The sequence below is a fragment of the Alligator mississippiensis genome, chromosome 2 (genome assembly GCF_030867095.1).
Source record: "Alligator mississippiensis isolate rAllMis1 chromosome 2, rAllMis1, whole genome shotgun sequence".
NCBI lineage: Eukaryota > Metazoa > Chordata > Crocodylia > Alligatoridae > Alligator > Alligator mississippiensis.
Genome location: NC_081825.1, coordinates 293,738,142 through 293,758,601, shown reverse-complemented (window position 1 = coordinate 293,758,601; position 20,460 = coordinate 293,738,142). Strand labels below are relative to the sequence as shown.

The 20,460-nt window shown below is 44.2% G+C and overlaps 1 protein-coding gene across 1 annotated transcript in view; it reads right to left on the bottom strand.

Moving 5' to 3' along the window:
- Positions 1 to 20,071, bottom strand: part of PELI2 (pellino E3 ubiquitin protein ligase family member 2) — a 123,691-nt gene extending 103,620 nt beyond the window's left edge. Inside the window, exon 1 of the mRNA XM_059723345.1 lies at positions 19,909 to 20,071. Within this exon, the coding sequence (XP_059579328.1) occupies positions 19,909 to 19,985 (77 nt within the window). The 5' untranslated portion in view covers positions 19,986 to 20,071. The remainder of the gene's footprint in view (positions 1 to 19,908) is intronic.
- Positions 20,072 to 20,460: the final 389 nt, after the last annotated feature.

Here is a 20,460-nt window from a genome sequence, read left to right as displayed (position 1 = left end):
TAAGAACAGTCTAGCTCCTTCAGATAGTTGAAGGCTGCTATTAAATCCCCTCTCAGTCTTCTCTTCTCCCAACTAAATAAGCCAAGTTCCCGCAGCCTCTTCTGATAAGTCATGTTCCCCAGCTTTCTAACCATTTTTGTTGAACTTCCAGTACTCTGCTCCATGCTAATCCTGGCCTATGACATCTCTGGTGAGTCACTTCAGTTTTCTTTCCCCTCCCACCCTTTATTCTGTCTATGTAAAAGACAGACAACATATACACACAGTAAGGCATTTCACAGAACTGGGCATCTAGACTATAATGCAGAGATTCTCAAAATAGTAAGCTGTGTTACCCCACATCCTACAAAGGCTGTTATGGGGTGCCAGGCAATATTAATACTGCTAGGTGTTCAAGCACTTGCACAAGGTAAAATCCAGAGATTTCAAATAGGAATCCACAGCATCAAAAACATTCTTCTGACCTGCTGCAATCTGAGTTGCTTGCTCCATTATTTCCTTGTAGTCAGAAGAGTGAAAAGCTAACAGTGGGCACTTTTCCAAGGGGGTGTCTTGAATCTAACTTGAGAGAACCATTGGCTCTAATGCAAGAAGTTAGCATGAGGAACAGAAGATGGGAGAGGACAGAGGACGGGATGAGTTCTCCTCTTGCACACCTGCAGCTATTCCAGCTTCATTTACTCAAGCACTTTTCTTATTTCTACTACTGCAACAGTTGCGCAAGCATTCAAAGACACTACCTGGAGCAGTCTAACCCGCTTCAAACAGGATCAGAAAAGTGCAGTGGGAGAAAAGTGTGCTCCTGCTCCCCTCCAGCAGCCAGACTGGGGCAAGCATTTCCAGTTCAGACATGTATCACCCAGATCGAATTTACTTACATGCCATCCCCAAGTCCGAGCAAGAACCCAATATATTAATCCAGTAGGAGTCCCAGAGATCTCATGTCCTATAGCTATAGGGAAGAAAGCAGCAGGATTTCTCCTTCTTTAAATTTTTTTGACCAACATATTTAGTCCTTTGGTATTCAGTGCCTGGTAGAGAGGTTTCTAACTGTATTCTCTCTCCTCATGTACAGCCTGAATTTCAGTATAAGATGAAGTGCTTCGTCTTGCTAAGGCAGGGGGCAGCAAAGAAAAAGTATTTCTTTGCCTTCGACTACAGCGTACAGAAGAAAAATAAGAGAATGGAAGGTGACATGCTTACAGAAAGAGCCAAGGAAACAAAATTCAAGGAAAATGTATTTAGGCTTAAAAGGCTAACTAGAAAGCTAAGCAATCCTACGATTAGAAACAGCACCCATGCAAAGCAAAGCAACCATGTGTGCATTTTGGTCCTTAAACTTCAGGAGAGAACAGGAGTCAACAGAAGTATTAATCTCACTGTTTATGAGGCAAAGCAAAGTTTCTCAAGAACTGATCCAAAATACATAAATAAATCAGCAAGTAGAAAGTGTTTTTCAGAGACACTGTTTCAGCTACCTGCAGATATGAAGTCTTGCTTTATTGTTTTAAGACATTATGCTTCTACCTACAACTACTCAGATTTTTTTTTTTACCATAACCCACAATAACAGCAGAAAGTCATTTTGTCACCCCAGACACGCAAAGCTTTGCATGATTGACTGTTTGTTTGAGAGAGAGTCATTTTAGTCTGAAGTCAGGCAGAGGGTAAGGTAGAACCTTAAAAGACGACGTTACAGATGCATATGCTTTCCTAGACAGCAGCTTTCTTTATCAGATAGTGTTGTGTTTGGCATCCATAGAAACACAAAAATGTAAACAGATTTCAAACATGTAGATCTGTACTGGCAAAAGTTTCAATTCTTCAAATACTACAGCCATATCAAATTCTGCTTGAAAGATTATATTTGATAAATTATTCCAAGCGGCGTGCATGAACAGGGATGCGAAAGCTTTACTGAAACCTACCACTGAAAACAGACACGGGTAAGCAGTCATATCTAGAAGTCTGAGGGCACATCCATACCTGCAATATTAATGTGAAGCTATAAACTCCAGAGTTTATCGCTCCCAGGCATGCCATTTGAACGTGCATCCAGGACTGCAGCACACTAAGCCAGGGGGGACAGCCCCAGCTGGAAGGCGACCCCAGGGGTCAGTCTACCAGCCCGGGGCTGCTCCTGCCTGGCTCAGCGTGCTGCGGAGGGGCTGGTTGGGGCACGAGGGTGCTCCAGTGTGGGGCTAGCTGGCAGGCAGCCCCCCACACTGAAGCACCCTCATGCCCCAGCCACACACCTCAGTCAGAGTCTACACGTGTTTTGCTGTGGAGTAAAAAAAACTGAAGCAGGATCAGAGTTAATTAGTTTCCTCCAGCCTAACTGCCCTGCACGTGTAGATGCCAAGACGTTAACTGCAGAGCTACTTAGTGAATAGTAAATGTCTCCTGTAGATGCCCCGTGTGCGCTTCCTAAGAACGGAGTCTAAATCACCTGCTTGCTGCATTCCTCACGTTCAACGCTTATAGATCCTCTTAAGATACCCCTTTGATGGCAGAATGAAGTGCCAGAGCTTCGCTGTTTAATCTTCCTGCAATCCAGCCAATGTCTGCATCATTGAAGATTATTTTATAGTCCCATCATCCACAGACCACTGCACATATACTCTCTTTTCAGAGATTTAATAAAAGACAACCTTGGTCAGTTATACATCCAATAAATACAAGACTGCTTTTGTACCGACACAAGCACTGAAAACTCCAGAGATTCAGTGTTACATTTGTGTCTTTCAAGGGCACTTCATCACTACAGAGACTACAGTTTACATCGATTTGTAGTGTTAATCCAGGCTGCCTGCTTCCACAGAGAAACTTTTTGAACTCAAATTTTAGAGAACTTGCCTTTATTTATTCCAACACATACAAAGTCACCCCTACTAGCAGCATTAAGTTTGACAAGCAGAAAGTAAGTCTAAAACCATATGAAACTAAAACCATATTCATCTACCGATTTATTTGCAGGTAATTTTTTTGGAAATCCAGCTTTTTGTGGCCCCCAAGAAAGTGTGCACCAGAAACATGTAACCACTAGAGTAAAGAAAAGTATACTCTACGACTGCTTTTCTGGTCAGCCAGCTTAAAAGGGCTGAAAAAGCCGCTAGACTCATACATAACCCTGTAAAAATCTGGGCTTCTTCTAGGGAAGAATTTTTTTTTTTTTTTTTAAAGGTAAAGACATCATAGAGGAAGCCAGGCTGAGCAGAGATCTGGTTAGAGATTACAGGAAAAAAGAAAGAAAGTTAGGGATAGGAAGCGCTGATGTGAAGTGAAGTAGCCAGCCATGGCTTTACAGAGTTCACCCCCCCCCCCCGGCCAAAAATATTTTATGCGTGAACGAGAACCTATTTAAATCACGCTATTGCAAACGTGACTGCAAACAAAAAACGTGGTTTCCACGATCAGTGTGAAAAACAGCGTTTCCTGCAGTCTCCCACGGAATTACATGAAAAAAAAAAAGCAACTTAGCAAGAATAAAATGTTGGCTCCCCCGTGGGAGGCAGGGCCTCCCCTGCCAGGGCCTCTCCAGTGAGGGGCAGGGCTGCACAAAGGGCTCCCTCTCTGCCAATCAGCAGCGAGGGATGAGGCCTCCAAGGCTGCCTTAGCCAATTAGCAGCAAGGGGCAGGGCCGCCACGAAATGCCAACAGAAGTGGCTCTGTGTGTCGCAAAAAACCCTTCATCTTGCCCGTTTAGGTAGGTCCCTACGCATGCAGTACCTGCCACTGTCCACCTGGCCTGACATGTGGGGGTGGAGGAAAGTCAAAACGTGGTAGCTGCTGCCACTCCATTTTCAACCACACGCCAGCTCCCTGCTCGGCATCTGGCCACTGGAGGTACACTGCTCCGCATCCGGCTGCTGGGGGTACACTAACCCAAAAAGGTTGAAAATGCCTGGTTTAAGCAAAAAGAACTACTTTCAGAACAATTCTACCACCGTCTTCAGGGCCAGAGGTTAAGAAGGACTGAAACTCCATAACTGCTTCTGCACAACAGGCAGTCTTTCACCAAGATGCTTAGTATTTTTGCATCCAAAATTTGAAGTAGTTCAGCCCAGAGGAGTAAGCCTTAAAATCTGTGATGGAGAGACTCAAATTTGATTATAAATCTCCATATATTTGAATAGTCTCTGAACAGATCTCTCCTTTGCGCCATTTGGCCACAGATCAGGATTACAGCTCGTTAAAAAGGGGCATTTTTACCTCCTAAAGAAAAAATAATAATTCCAAAGCACCAAACTGCAGAGTTTAATTTGGATGCTGCACTGCATCAAGGGAATACTTACCTATGGGAAATCATGGGAGGTTTAGTTTGGCCTAAAAACCTTGCCATATACAGGATTAAAGGAGGGTGAGGGCAAGGGCTGTGTCATTTCCAAATCTGAATTTGTTTTGTGTAAAAAATTACCTAAAAGAAAAGGCGGCTGAAAAGTCAAAACCTTCCAGGAAAGGCAGATGTTGAAATGCTTTCACACAATGAAAGAACTTTTTTCAACCAGTCCTAGTGAGTGTATTCAATCTACCGGGTGATGAATACTCAATCCCAATGCTGCCAGCTCCGGAGATAAACTAATGGAAATGCAAGAAAGCCTCATAACTAAACCCAGCAGCACCATGTGAACTTCCATCTCTCAGTGGACTGCAGGAGAGCATTGGACCTCAGTGATTTTATTATACTTAGTCTATACCGTTCCAGACACCTCGTATTAGCAGACCATGATGCTTAGCTTCCCCCAGAACAGCCAGGGGGAATAAAATTGTTCTCCGAGTGGAGCCAGCAACAGGACAGGGACATAGTAGGACTTCAGCTTTATGGAGAGAGTATATGGGAACATCTTTATTATTTTCTATCAACCTAGTGAAATGAAAATCATCAGTCTGAGAAAGAAAAAAAAACCCAGCAGAACTTCTCAGGCAATTCAACAGGGGGCTCTATAAATCCAACGAGAACAAAAGTCATCTCTCAGCAGAGTACAGGGTGACAGACAAATCCTGACACTCGACTAATGGAAGGGGTTGCTATACATGGCAGGTTCTCAAATACATGCATGCGCTCCTCAGAGATGCAGCAGACTCAAAAAATGAAAGAACAGGACAAGAAGCAAACCTTCATTCCCAAGAACATGGCATCTCTCTCTGTGGGCTATATCCAGACTAATTTCTGAACCTCCGTATTTGAGAAAGGATCAAATGAGCCATCTTCAAACATCGAAGTGGATCAAAGTCCAGCTGCTCGACTCCCCTCCTATCCTCAGTCAATTTTTATCTCAACTGGTTTGAGAACCTCCAAGTAGTTTCATGAACCTTGAAGCGTGGGATGCAAAGATTACCACTGAGCCCTGCTCAGCTTTTCTGCTGGTGATGTCCGCCTGCTTCACTCCAAGAACAATAAACAAGAAATGCACATTTTTGAAGGAATGTGTTGCTCAATAAACAGGCATCTCTAGTGTCCCATCACAAGCCATAGCAATATGGCACATAAATATGGTACTCACTCCCCCACCACACAGTCCTGCAAATGCAGGATTGAAATTTCAGCATTTAGTGCTTAAAATGAACCTTTAAACAAGTTGAAAAATTAAACCAAAAGTGAGACAGAAAACTTCAGTTTCTTACTCCAGATTCAGGCAGTGCAAGCCATGCCACATACCTTGCCCATGTCCACACACTGTAGCAAGAGAGAGACTAACACCTAGGTTTCTTTGCAGGCTCTACCACCAGATTTGTAAGGTTTCAAGAAAACTGCATGAGATGACCCAAGGCGGCAGAGAGAAAGATGATGCATTAAGTCTATTTACAGATCATCTTAAAGTAGTGTAGCAATATAACCATTTAAGAGGGAGGAAAATAGCTGTTAAAAATCCGGATAAACAACCTTTCCAATCCCTCAGATGCGTTCTACTTAAGAACTTATGGCAGGGGTAGAGCAAGAGAGAAAAAGCTTTTAGACAGCTATCAGATCATCACTGGAGTTCAGCCTTTCTAATGGATGAAAGATTGCTATTGCCAACAATATATTAAGTGTAAAGTCTAAGAGATTAAACACAACACAAGGGATTCATATATAAAGTAATCTCCGATTGATTATTAGCTGGTAACTCAATTACACATTTTTACTAACTTGAACCTAGACAAGCCCCTGCCCTTGTCGCTGACTGGTGGAGAGGGCTTGATCCCTTGTCGCCGATTGGTGGAAAGGGATGGGCCCACACAAATGCAGCTCTCAGCCAACCAGCAGCAGAGGGAGAAGTTTTGGGGGTGATTGTGGAAACTACCTTTTTTCATGGTTTCTGTGAAAAATCACAAAAATCTCAAATTGAGTCAATCCTTAGTCATCAGGTGGTATCACCTCACTCATTTTTATATCAAACAGGATCAGTTTACAAGAGAGAGCATTTGATTTTTTTCCAAACTGCCAACTCTGCAGATTCTGCTTGGGACTTAAGAAAGCAGCACATGTTGTTTCTGGCTTGGGGCTGAAAAAAGGATTCTGCGAGAAGAATTTAGCTAACACTAAAAATTCAACTTCTTTGCCTGCTGCTTCATGGTCAGTGCATCAAAAGAAGAAGCGGCTTACTTCAGTCACAAACAGTGAGTCGACTCCTGATCAGAGAGCCGATCCGTTTGCTTAACATGAGACGTATCTACATATTAATTTAAGCGCGCCTAAATTTAATGCACGTTAGCTTAATGCGCATTATGTGGATTTAGGCCACCTTCAACACATGCAGGTGTTAAGGCACATTAAGGCTGTGTGTATGGACTGACTTGGGACTAAAGTTAGTCCCAAATCAGTCCACACACAGTGTTAAATGCACTTTAACAGATCTACACGTGTTAATGCGCTTTAACTATTTGCACCTAAATTTGATACCTGCATGTGTAGAAACCAAATTTAGGAGCAAATAGTCTAAATTTGCCATTCTTAATGTGCATTAAAGATGCACAAGTGCAGATAAGCACCCTTAATGAGCATTAACGTAAGCTAATGAGCATTAAAGCGTTATGTATAGACGTGCCCATGATGTCATAAATCATTTCCATCTGCAATGGATTTAAACAATTTCCAGTATGGGAGGATTTTGTAGAACCTACCTTAAGACATGTCTGCTTATGCTAATTAGCAGTGCATGGTCAGAGACCCATTTCATAAATTCAGTTCAATTGTGGAGCAGTCTGATGTGCATAAACCACTTAAGTTTTCCATTCTAGTATATTATGTTATCAGAAAATGGACTGAATTACAGAAGTCAAAACAGCCTACAGTTGGTGTATTTTCTAATACAGCATTCAGCTTCTTTGGAAAAGAACTATATGCAACACTGAGATTTTCCTGGGAGTCTTGGAGATCCCTGCCCAGAAAAGCTGTTGGTATGTTATAGTGGGGTCTGTGTGCTACCAGTTCATAAAACCAGGAGCAGAACTAGGTACGTGTTTGGCTGCTGTTACAACTTGGAGAGGAAGAGTTGCAACTTTGGGAGAAAGTGCATAAGAGAGAGGGGCAGGGCTAAATTAGCAATCCAGTGGCAGTACTTGGCATTTGCTTTTTCCAGGTAGGGCAAAAAAGAATCCAAAAGTTAAAGCCCTTTTGGTCCCATAACTAGTCGCCTGTAGAAGTACTTCAGAGAAAGCACACTTGCTCCCCAAAGGCAAGAGAAAGAGGCAGATCTCATTTAGCTTGTTTTTGGGAGAATTGTGCTGAGCCCTCCTTAGATTTTTCAAGGGGTCAACTAATCAGACCTGCCGCTAGTCAACTGAAGTGGCTAGTCTCGGCGTCTTAAAAAACCCAAACCAAAGCCCCAAGGGCAAATAACTTAAAAGCTGTCCAATAAGGCACCTTGTTAAACAGCAAATAGAAGACTTGCCTGGGAGAAGAATAGGTGGCATCTACAGCTAGTATCTGTGGAAACTGCAAGTTTCTGATCTTCAATTATTTTCTCTGAATTCAGAGAAGATCTAAGAAGTCACGTCACCAGTTCCAAGATAAGTGGTCTGTTACTGCTATTTAAGGATCCCTTTCAAGTTTGGGATTTACTGCTTTCATTAATCTAGGCAAGATCAAGCCTAGAAGACTGGTTTTCTACTTACAGGGGGCCTAACCTGGGAATATTGCCAGAAACGAAGGTGCACAATACCCACACGCTAACACGACAAGACAGAAAGAGCTCACTCCATGGCATCCTGCCTTCCCAGAGGCTTGGCAACTGGCAATTCAAAACATGGTTTAAGCAGCCTCCAGCATGGAAACAGAGACAACTGTGGCAAGACACTTCAAACACCGGGGGGAAAGATCCCCTCATATCCCGTGTGCCGTCTTCTCAACAAGAGCGCTGCTTTCCCCTCGCTGCCCCCCAGGAACCATGAGTGCATGCTGCAGCTGCTTTGAGGTAGGACATGAAGTGGGAGGGAGGATGATAGCAGCCTTGAGGCAAAGAAGAGCTTTGTTGATTGGCCAATCCGCCAGTCATTTAAAAAAATGTCAGATGACATCCATCCGTTCCAAAATGATAGGATCATGACATAGGGCATGCCAAGAAGAGAACAAACTATTCTGCTACTAATACCCTTCTCAACAATGCAATCTATCACCTATGGCAACCTTATTTCCACTGAAACAGGACTATGAAGTAGTGTACATTTACGACTCTGAAGTCAGCAATTTTAGGCAGTCAAAGTCAAAGTTACGCTATACCGTGTGAAAGAGCGCAACCGTACATAAATGCAAGTTTCAGCCCATTAACTCCACTAGCCAGATGAAATAAGCTCTATCCTAGTTCCTATCAGGACACCCCAGGGACTCTGCACGCTGGGTTTTTATTTGTACTACACAACACGAGATCTCGCGTGCTTCAGTTTGTTTAGTTTCTTACGGTAACTAATCGTCCTCACAGTCAGCAAGAGTCATCTCCAATGACATTTATATGCCCTTAAGGAAAGCAATTCAGCTGTTAAAAGTCTACCTGCTCATTAGGCAGTACTGTTTTAAAGGTCTTTTACGAGAGGATAACTTGACCTACTGGATTCAGAAATAAAATGAAATACAAGCTTATCAGACTGAAAGTTAAGTTGCAAGCCTCGTGAACAGAAGCATGGCAGTTGTAACGTGAATAATAAAGCTTTCCATGAGTTTCACCCAGGGAAGGAACAAAGTTATCTACTTTGCCAACACTGTTTTTCCCCTTTTATAAAAAGGATGCATTGGCAAAGTTGCTTGCCCGGGCAACTAGAATTGTGTCCGACTGTGTAACAGCAGAGGGCAGTTAACATGACCATACTCAAGTACCAGACCACAACACTTCCTGGCCTCCTTTCCTTTCACACAGACTGATCATCCATCACAGATGATTTTTCACTTGTCCCTGCATCCTTCAGTGAGCAAGGCACTATATTTCAGCTTTACACTGGTTTCATAACAATAGCAGGAAACCGGGCAGCCAGCTATATAGTTGCTCAACTATGCTGCAATATAGCTATTGTTAGGACTGCTGCATATGACAGATGAGTGTTACCCTGTAATTCACTGGGGCACATATATCCTGCAGGCCACGCTGGCATAAGAAACGTCTAACACATTAAACTAAGAGACAGCCAAACACCCATACGACTAGTTCCATCACTGTAAAGCATACTAATTGCTGTCTATAGTCAGAGAAGACCTATGATGTGCCCAAATCCCATGGCAGTAATGAGTTATTGGGGCAAGGGAGGAGGAGGAGCTCTCACATATATCACACCCTTGAACATAAACGTGCACACTATTTTTGCAAGGCCCTAAAGAGGGGGAAAGAAGAATAATAAATATTTAACTTGGACTGTAGGCAAGTAGCAGAGGTTTGGGGGCCATGCAGCAGGGCCCAATCTGGCACTCCATGTACTGCTTCCAGAGCTGTGGACTGGGTTGGACCTGGCACGCTGGGTTTGACCATGGACCAACTCCATGGTCTGTCCTGATCTGGCATGCAGCTGGGGAGGAGGGGCACCCCTCAGATCCAGATAGAAAGCAAGTGTGCAGAGGAGGTAAGGAGGAAAGGAGCAGTGAAGCACTCATTGCCACAGCTCCCACAGCCCCACCAATTAATGCTACCAACACCACTGCCCTCCCCGCAAATTCCCAGCCTTGTGGGGAGCCTTTTTCCTTGCAAATCATGTGCATCCCAATTCCCACCCCCCAAAAAAAAAATCAGCTGTGGAAAGTGCATGTTGTGTGTGAGCCAATACAATATTCCAGTTCTAGAAACACAGCATTTCCCTCCCATCTCTACCTGAAGAAGAGGGGTGATTTTGCTCTATTAGCCATTTTGCTAGCGAAACAAATCAACTGAGGGGGTTTTTTGAGATCAACTATGCCCTCGGAAGCTGTGGAAAGTTTCTTGCTGAATGATATTTTGCTCAGCACCAGAGTCTAACAGTTGTGGATCATTTAGCAGAAGTTGAATGTGCAATTTTACAAAAATTGCAAAGCCCCAACTTTTACCCTTGGCAAACTATTTATCACAAGACAAGTGTTAAATGAGGCAGATAGTTGCTTATGCCTTCCAAAGTGCCGGTCCTCATCAAGAGGGGAAAAAAAATGCAAGTGTAAAAACCTAGGGGAGGTAAGAAGTTTAGTTTCTGATCATTAATTACCGTCAAAATCAGCAACACTTGGTCATTTGAGAAAGCCTAGAAGTTACCCCTGCCATCCAAACAAAATGCATTAAGCTAGCATGTCTTTTTAAACACATTAAGAAAGAAATTAACATTGTAAAGTCCTAGTGTAGACAGACTTAGAATCTAAATAGCCCTTGCAGACATTGCCAAAGCTGGCTTTCAGTGCTATGAAAGCTTTAGCAGGGGGAGGAAAGAGTTTATTTAGAAGTATTAGTCTGGCCAGAAGATGGACTGACTTGCCTCTGAGCCTGTAACTTATCTGAAAAATATCACAACAGTCATTTTTAAGAAGTACTACTCCGCCACTTGGGAGAGTGCCTACTACAAGGCAAAAAAGATATCACATTTACCCAAGGAACCTTGTCTGCCTATATCCTTAGACCAACACGGCTACAACCTAAATCCCTACTACAAGGCAATATCCCTAACTTGTGTTGTTTGCCTGCTGGGGAAGCAGGAGAGGGGAAGGGAGCCAGGCAAGGCCACTACAAGATCACTTGCACATTAGGCCATGCTAGCACCTTCTTCGATGATCTACTGAGGTCCCTTCCGACCCTAACATCTATGAATCTATGAATCCTGACTCCAGCTCCAGCTTCCTTGCACTATCGGGACCTGAAGGATAGCTAGGTAAGGGGAGAGCTGGCGGATGAGGACAGAGACCATTTTTGCTTTCCCTTCTCCCTACTAGATAAGGTTTCCATAAAGCCCGTTGTATGGTATTCTCCAGACAAAATCAAAGCACACTGCACAAACATGCACTCTGTGAGCCATGTATGTACTGCTTCCACCACACTCCTTGCATTCTTAGGAATTGAAGCCAAAGTCCTTAAATCCATTAAGTTTTCTCCTTTCCTTCAAGTCAACATGCTGTCAGGAGCCTAGCATTCACCACTCTTACCATGTTTTCTCACGGACCATGCAGCACCCCATTAAAAGACAAGGATACATACACTTGTTTTTGGAAAGCAGAATGTAGAAAAAGATCTATTCAAAGTCATGGCCTAGGGCTGGCTCTCATGGAGAGGTTGCATTGCAAAATGGCTTCTACCTTCACTGAACTCTGGCCCTCCAGGTGACAGAGAGAGGTAGTTAGCCATGTAAGGTGGAAGTAGTCAGAAGACAGGACAGATGTGCACATTTATAGACTAATTAAATAAAATCTTTTTTTTTTTTTTTTTTTAAATCACAAGCCTTCATGGGCTGGAGCTCACTTCATCAGATGCTGGCAGTCATTTTGCAACACAGTGACTTTATGCTTCTATTCTGGTTACGAAAAATCAGCTTCCCCACTTAAACCACACATCCCAATCTGGAGGGCTGATTTGGGGGAGGATGGGTGCAAGTGGTATGCAAGTAAATACAGTTTGTTTGGTTGTTTTGAGGGAAAAGCCATGAGATCAAACCTTGTCTAAAGTTTTCATTAAGGAATTTAGCACAAAACAGAAGAGTCTGCCAATTCCATGAAGTTGGAGGCCATCATCAATATAGAGAAGGATCAGAATATCATACAGAAAGAAATATCTTCACGATCAGGAGTAATAGAAACGGAACCAAATAGTATAAAATTTAAGGTCATGCTCTTAGGTACTACCAACATCTGTTATAAGCTGGGAGCTCATGGTCTAGAAACAATGGACAGAGAGGAAGACTAGTTGTAACAGGATGAATAAGTCACAAATGCAGTGCAGCTACTAAAAAGGCAAACCTGATCCTAGGACACAGAAAGACAAGTACTCCAAGCAGCGAGCAAGAGCGAGCACTCACCACTGCATTATTTGGAATACTGTGTACAGTTCTAGGCAACCATGTTCAAGAAAGATAACCTGAAATTTGAACAGGTGCACCAAAGGCAAATGAGAATGATCTGGGGGAAAGTTTATTGCATGAGGGGACTGCCTAGAAAAGTTTCATTTGTTTAGCCTAGCAAAAAAAAAGGTCAAGTGCAACTAGGATCACTCTCATATATATGAGAGCAGGTTTTTTTTTATTTTGTTTATCGTGTGTGTGTGTGTAAATTGTTCTTGTGTGCATGTATAATACATATATGAAGGTGTGTGTGTATATACACACACACACACACACACACACACACACACACACACACTGTACATATACCTACACCCTTCAGACAACAAAAAGAACTACTAAGAATGGGGAGCGCTGGCACAAAAACAAAACAGATATGAACTGGCCATGACTAGAGTTAAGCATCTTCCATTTTGCAGCCTACTAACCAATGCAACGGCTCAGTACAGGAAGAACCTTCCAACTGGTATGGCAGGGATTTAAAAAAAGCTGAACTGCTTACAAAATAAGGCTCAGTGCGTTTATGAAAATGATTCTGTAATGTGACTACCTGCAATAGCAGGGGACTGAACTCAGCAACCCACAAGATCCTTTGCAGTCCTATGTTCAATGGCAACTAGCAGACTCCTGTAGTTACCAGTGCATTTATGAAGTTAAGTTGAACACTGAAGGCTGCAAATCAATTTTAATGAAAAGGGTTTCCTTATGAAGTATGGTAATCAGGAAGGCAAGGAACCAAGAAAATGTTTGTCAGACTTGATTTTTTTTGAGTAAATGCAAACTATTTTCCATTTTCTTTGCAAATCTGGAAATCCCACTTCCATATATGTTCAATCTAGAGGCTGTACATGCCAGCAGGATTACATTTGAAGATCTGGAATGTACTCAATTCCATTTACTAACAAACATTGCAGGTTCACATGCTTGACACTCTGCTGGAAGTCAAAATCCACCTAGAGGTAATAAGTAAATCAGGGGTTGAAAATGATGGCTGTTTTGCATAACATTATGCAAAACATTATTAGGATTTTACCCTGACATGGCAACACTGAATAAGGCATTCAACACCAACCCAGGCTTTGAGGGCTCCAAAAACAGAGTAATCTAGCAACACAATCTTAGAACAGCTAACAAAAAAACCTGCAAAATACAAAGAAATCTGTCATTTATACTAAAGAAATTAAACAAAACTTTTGGTGTATAACCACATAATCTTATTGCTGCTACTTACCATCCTTTCCTCAAACCCTCATTACCATTTTGCTGCATCAAGTCTGAAGTTCTAGTTATATTCTTATGCCATGCCTGTGCTATTTGCCTGCCAAGTAACCACATCCGCTAAAATTTTTGAAGACGTGCCATAAAAAAATTTCGAAACTTTGACTTCATGAACCCAAGTGCTAAGCCACAAAGGTATCAAAGCATACCTTCAGAGTAAAGAAAATTCAACACCTTCAAAACTCAAGTCTTTCCAGTTATGCCTTTTGAATAAACAAGTACAGGTTTCTATTCACCAGTTTAGAAGTTTCTCAAAATGTGTTTGAATAACAGCCACCACAAGACAGTAGCCAACAACAGAACTTCAGCTGCTCGAATATCTTCATTAAGGCATCTCTGCCATGTAACATATTCCACAAAAGCAAATGTATAGATGAAGGCAACCAGTGGATCATGGTGTTCACGCTAAGAGGTACAGTCAGATGCCTGATGAATGCATTTGTGGCTGACGAGCCCAATTCAAGAGCAACTCAGCTAATTACAAGTTTCCATAGATCCATGTTGTCTGTGTTGGAGTCCAAATTTGCAGCATTCTGCTTTCTTCTTTCTCGCTTTGCTTCCATCCTCAGGATCAGAGCTGCTTCATGTTGAGTTGCCCCCAATGCCAGATGTTCCCTCCAGACTGGATGAGATTCTGCGTGCTCCTCCCAGCTTTCTATATTGATGCTGAATGACTTATCATTTTTGTACATGGTGGTACCACCATAAACAGCAACCCTGCTTTCTAGAGCCATCTGAAATCTCACTATATAAAATATTCTTGGGGATACAGCCTTCTCCCATTCTCCTGACATGGTCGATCCATCTCAACCTCCTCTTCTGGGAAGTAGTTTCTACGTGCGTCAGTCCTGCATGCTCCAGTACCTCTGTGTTTGGTATTCTGTCTTCCCACTCTATTTTCAGGAACTTACACAAACATCTCATGTGGAAGCTGTTCAGTCTCTTGATATGCCTAGTCCACATTTCTGAACCATAAAGCAGGGATGACAGCACACAAATCTCATAGATTTGCATCTTCACCTTGGCTGACAACTTGCTGTTATTCTGTGCACATTTGTGTAATAACCCAAAGTTCTTCGCTGCTTTTCTGATTCTGTTAAGCCTTACAGAAGAACTTCAGCTTCACCATGTATTCAGCAGCAAGGTCCCAATAGCTCACATCCTCCAAAGTCTATCCTTTATCACAGAGGTACGCACCACGTTTAAGCATACCACACTCTTGTCTGTAAAGGAAGAGTCTGAAGATACGAACGAAGAAGTGTAAACCAATACATGAAACAACTGGTCCAAACAAATACAGGCAACCCCTGCTTAACAATGTTTCGCTTAGTGCTGTTTCACTATAACGCTCATTTTACATCCATACCCGATTCCACTTTGCACTCAGCGAGTTTCGTTATAACACTTACAGGCATCGAGCAGGGAGCGTAAACTAGCGCCGCAGCGCACGGGCAGCATGTAGCCTCGTTGTGCAATTTAGCCCACCTGCACCCGAGCCAGGCGCGGCAGGGCTATGACTCACGCTGCGGGAGCCCCAGACACTGTGCCCCAGTCCCGTCGCCCGGAGCGACCGCGACTGTGGCCATGACACACCCCTCTCCCCCCGCCCGGCATGGAGGGGACCGACAGCACCGCCTCTGCAGCTCAGGCGGGCAACAACGGCCCTGAACTACCAAGTGCTCACGTTACTGCTGCTGGCACCTGGTAACAAATTATATTTATTTAGATTAATTCTTATGAGAAAACAGGTTTTGCTTAACGCTATTCCACTTAACACACGGTTTTTCAGGAACCAATTAAGAGTGCTAAGCGGGGGTTGCCTGTAGTAATGTTAGAAAACATACATCGAAGAATATAGGCCAGATTTACAAGAAAGGAAGCAGCGATTCTGAAGACTTAGAGGTCATGGTGAACATCACAGTGTGATGTCATGAGAAAAAAAGTCTAGTTTAAAACAGAAGAACATCAAGTATGATTAGGAAGATTATTTCCTGTGAATCTGCCCTGATGATATTTCTACTAGAACACCACGTCCAGTTCTGGAGGTCACAATCTAAGAAAGATCTGGCCAGGACAGATGGGGACATGGAGCTGGGGGGGTATGTATAAAAGAGCCACAAGAAAAAATTAGAGAAAACATGCCACATAGGGAAAGATTCAAGGAATTCAATCTATAACTGGATCAGCCAGTAATAACCTACAAGGGGAACAGAAATTTGAGAAATGAGGACTCTTCAATGTCAGAGAAAGGCTTAGCAAGATCCTATAAACTAAAACTCTAATCAAGAATTTTTTCCTTAACAATTAGTGAACGCAGTTATCCCTGAAACGACCCCCCAGAGGCTGCAATACTTCCAATGATGGAGAATCTATAAATCAAGACTGGATATCCACTCTCTAGTTCAAGCAGGAATTAGATTTAGTCAAGGATGTGCAATGGCCTGTATTATGCAGGAACTAAGATTACATGCTGGTAATGGCTCCTTTTTTAGCATTATGATCCATGCGTTAACTGCCTCATTCACCTTAACAGGTAACTGGAAGTCTACAGATAATCTACAGCATGCACAAAAATGTAGAGACAATAACTCATCTAACGAGCATCGCTTAAAAAAAATCCAGCCATTGTAGTATGTTAAGTTTACTTCACAGACTTTAGGTTTTCTACCACAGCTAGCAATGAATACGTTTTCACTAACCACTAAATTGTACAGATTTGTTTCCAGTTGTCATATAATACACAGGCCCTGGCTACAGGTCAGAGTCTTTGAGCCAGTAATTTATAGGACTTAACTGGCCTACAAGGGGTCTAATCCAAAATCCTTTGATTTCAACAGGTCTTACAGCAGGCCCCAAAAAAGAAAGTTATTATACGGCACAGAGCCACTGGCTAAAAAGTCAAGCTTCTCAGCCATTCTCCCTCCTAAATTTACGATACTTTAATTGGCAGTAAATTATTTGAGAAACTCAAAACTGGTCAGCAGCATCATATTCAGCACCGGGAAGGAATATTTATGTTGAAGAAGCCCCCACAGAGGGAAGATGATTTAAGAATACTGGCAGCAGCCTGGTTCCCTCAAGTCAAGGGTTCCCAAACTGTGGTATGCAAGCCATCTCTGCAGGGTACGTGGGAGAAATAGTGTAATGGTGGATTTAATTTTCATTATAATAATAATGGGCATTTAAGGAGTTAAAATACAAGACATAGGCTGGGAGGGGTACTCAGGCAGCTGGTAAATCTGGAAGGGGGTACGCAGTAGGAAAAAGCGTGGGAACCTCTACCTTAAGTAAAAAAAAATGCCTAGAAAATAGCAAAGGTTGAGTACGAATACACAAAGGACAATAAAGAGCATACTGGGCAGCACTTACACTGGGTTTGGTTTATACTAGTGATTTTCAACCTTTATTTTCATTTGTGGACCCCTACAACATTTTGAATGGAGGTAGGTTCCTTTGAATTGTAAGCACGGGTATTCACATACTTTTGATTGATGATAGTCATCTTTCATGGACCCCTTAGACATAGTCTGCTGTCCCCCTGGGATCCGCAGACCACAGGTTGAAAACCACTGGTCTATGCAATGCAATTCAAAACTAAGCAGTACATAGCACAATGCTCTTGGGGACTCTGTTTTGCTTCCCCCCCAACATATTTATTTACAATTATCACCATTTGTTTTGGCATGCAAGGCAAATAATACCCAAAATATCAAACAGAGAAATATATTATTTACCCAATTAAGTTACAATTACAGTTAAATTGGCCTCATTTTCTATTCACCTATCATTCCTCTTTGCATTTAGTCCTTCGCAGCAACTATTTTTCCAACAATGGTCTATTAATTGGGAGAGACAGCAGCTTACTTCAAATGAACTCCAAGAGAAAGGTATAATGTGTTTCCTGCACTGGAAAGGAAGCCCGAAACTCTGGGGACCAGACAACGCTACAGGAGGCCATTCACAATCAAGCAGATTATCTCTTTTCTTTGCTAGCTATTATGACCTGTCTGGTCTAGTTTGCATAAATGTGTTTTTATTCACTGCAATATTGGTCTTGTAAGACTAGGGAAAAAAATCTTGACCAAATGCGAACTGTCACATCACTTACACACACGTACACCCAGAATACATGATGGACTACTGGGAAAAGGACATTAAAAATGTATTTGCAGTGGTGACTGACTCGCAATGCTTTAGGCTTTCCCCTGCTATCGCATTAACATGCAGACGAGCAATCACAACTATTGCTAGACAGTCTCTTAGATGAACATATTCATCTTCTGGCAATAAGCATAGTTTTCCCATTAGAAGGGTTTTCTTCTATTGTTAAGTTTTAACTCTGGTATGGCACACACCCAACTACTAAAGAAAAAAGAGAAGAGTGGTAAAGGGGAAAATGCTTTACTTAAGAAACTGGTTTACAAAATAAGCTGGTTTCAATGCACAAAATCAGCTTATAATCATCTAAATTAAACTAGTCTTACAGACCTCAAGATTGAGGAAAGTTAATTGGCCAACGCACATCACCATTTAAACTAGGCAGGCAATCCTCTAACCAAAAGAATTAAATCCTCTCTCTAATTTGAGCTGTCAGGTCATTTTTATCGCTTGTCATAACCGTCATAAGAGACATTATGAGACTTTTTCAGTTTGAAGCTTCATTTTGGAGAAGCAGGTCCCCCCCTTCTTTGCTTTCGTGCAAAGGTAACAAGAAGATGCCAAGCCGACTCTGGATTACATTTTTAGAACTCCGAGCAGATGCTCAAGCTGTTCTGAGAGTTTCTAGCAGTGATTCAATGCTGCTTTGTGCTATTTATGGCACTAGATGCAGCGACTGAGCATTCGCAGTTTGGGCAGGAAATTAAGATTTTGTTTTGTTTTTTAAAAGGAGGGTGGGAAAGCAGAGCTGCACCTATGACCATAAGATCAGGTTTGGCCCGAATGGAAATGTAAACACCAGAGCATTTTTTCTGGTATTGTCCTACCCTTGCACTCCCAGCTGCCCAAGTGCAGTTTAGTTTACCGAGCCTGCTGCAATCACACAAAGAGGAAACTAAATATGCCGAACGAGACGGAGCTGAGGCTCTGATAAGTTAAGAAGTTTTCTTCCACGTCTTGTTACATCATCAGGCCTCTGATAACTTTAAGTGTTGTCCTTTATGCACTACCCCGCATCTCAGGAAAAAAAATGACTGTAAAAAGTCTGATAAATCATCAGTTGTTTGCGACGCCACAGTCGATTTGGCAAGCTGAGAAAAGTGCATGACAACCTATTCAAACAAAACAAAACAAAACAAGTCTCCAAGTGGATTGAAATTCATTTCTACAGTTTCCAGTTACCGCACAGACCTGCGCTCCGGGGAAGAGCGAGGTCCTCGGCCCGGAGGAATCAAGAAAAGTCACCGCGTTTGGGCCCCGGGGAGGGAGGGTGTGGGGGGGGGGAGGGAAATCGGGCACAACCTCCGCGGTCACGACCCGAGCCAGAGCTGTTTGCCAGTCACGTCCTTTCAAAATCCAGCTAAAATTGAAGAAGCGACTGAAAAGCGACGGCACTTCCAGCTGCGCGCAGAACAACAACAACGCCACGCGCATCCGCAACACAACACGGATTTATGCAACCTAATTCAAGCCCAGCCGGAGCGGGGAGCGACCTGCTCCGCAGCCCCCCTTCCCTTCCCTTCCCTTCCCTTCCCTTCCCTTCCCCTCGCCCTGCAAAGCGCAGCGCAACGCACCCCGGCCTCCCCGGCCCCGCCGCACAGCACCCACCGCCAAGTTATTTTTGTTGAAACAAAAGGTTTGGGGGGTGGGGGGGGGGTGTCACGGCCACCGAACCTGCACATCAGCCGGAGCCGCATTCCCCGCCGGGGGCTGCAGCGACGCTCCTGCGCCCCGGCTCCCCGGCCCAGCCGGACCCAGCCCCCGTACGCCCAGACCCCTGCAGCCTCTGCACACCCCCATACACCTAGACCTCTATAGACCCCTATAGACCCAGACCTCTGCGGTGCGGTCCCTGCAGACCCAGACCCTTACAGACCTGTAAAGAGCCAGCGCCTGAAAGGTCCAGGTCCCTACAGTCCCCTGACAGACCCAGACCCTACAGTCTCGTAGACCGCTGCGGTCCCCTCGAGACCCAGCCAGTCTCGGGCGGGCGGGCGGGCTCACCCGAGCACGACGAGCTCGCCGTACTTGACAGGCTCCTTGTTGGGCGCGCAGTGCTCCTCCTGGCTCGGCGAAAACATGGGGCCGCGCTGGGCCGGGACTGGGACCCGGACCCGGACCCGGGACCGACCGGGGCCGCCGCCGCCGCGCTCCGCGCTGCCCGCGCCGCCGCCGCCGCCACTGCCGCCGAGCGGGGGGGGGGGGCCGGGGGGCGGGGACGTACCACCTCGCCCCGGGGGGGAGGTGCCGAGGGCGGGGGCGGGACCCAGGCGCGCCCCGCCTCCGCGAACCGCTCGAAGCCGCCTCCTGGCTGCACCGCCTCACGTTTCCCCCCCCCCCCCCGCTGGGCCGGCTGTGGTGCGGCCCGCTCTGTTATGTAAACATAGAGTACGGCGCCCGGCGGGTCTTAAAGGGGCCGCTCAGCTGAGAGCAGCGCCCCCCCTCGGGGAGGACCGTACCACTGCGGGTCACCCCCGCTCTCCCCCCTACCCCCACCCCAGCGGCCTGGGATAGGACGGCGGCGGTTCTAGCTCGCCAGCCCGCGTTCTAGGGCCG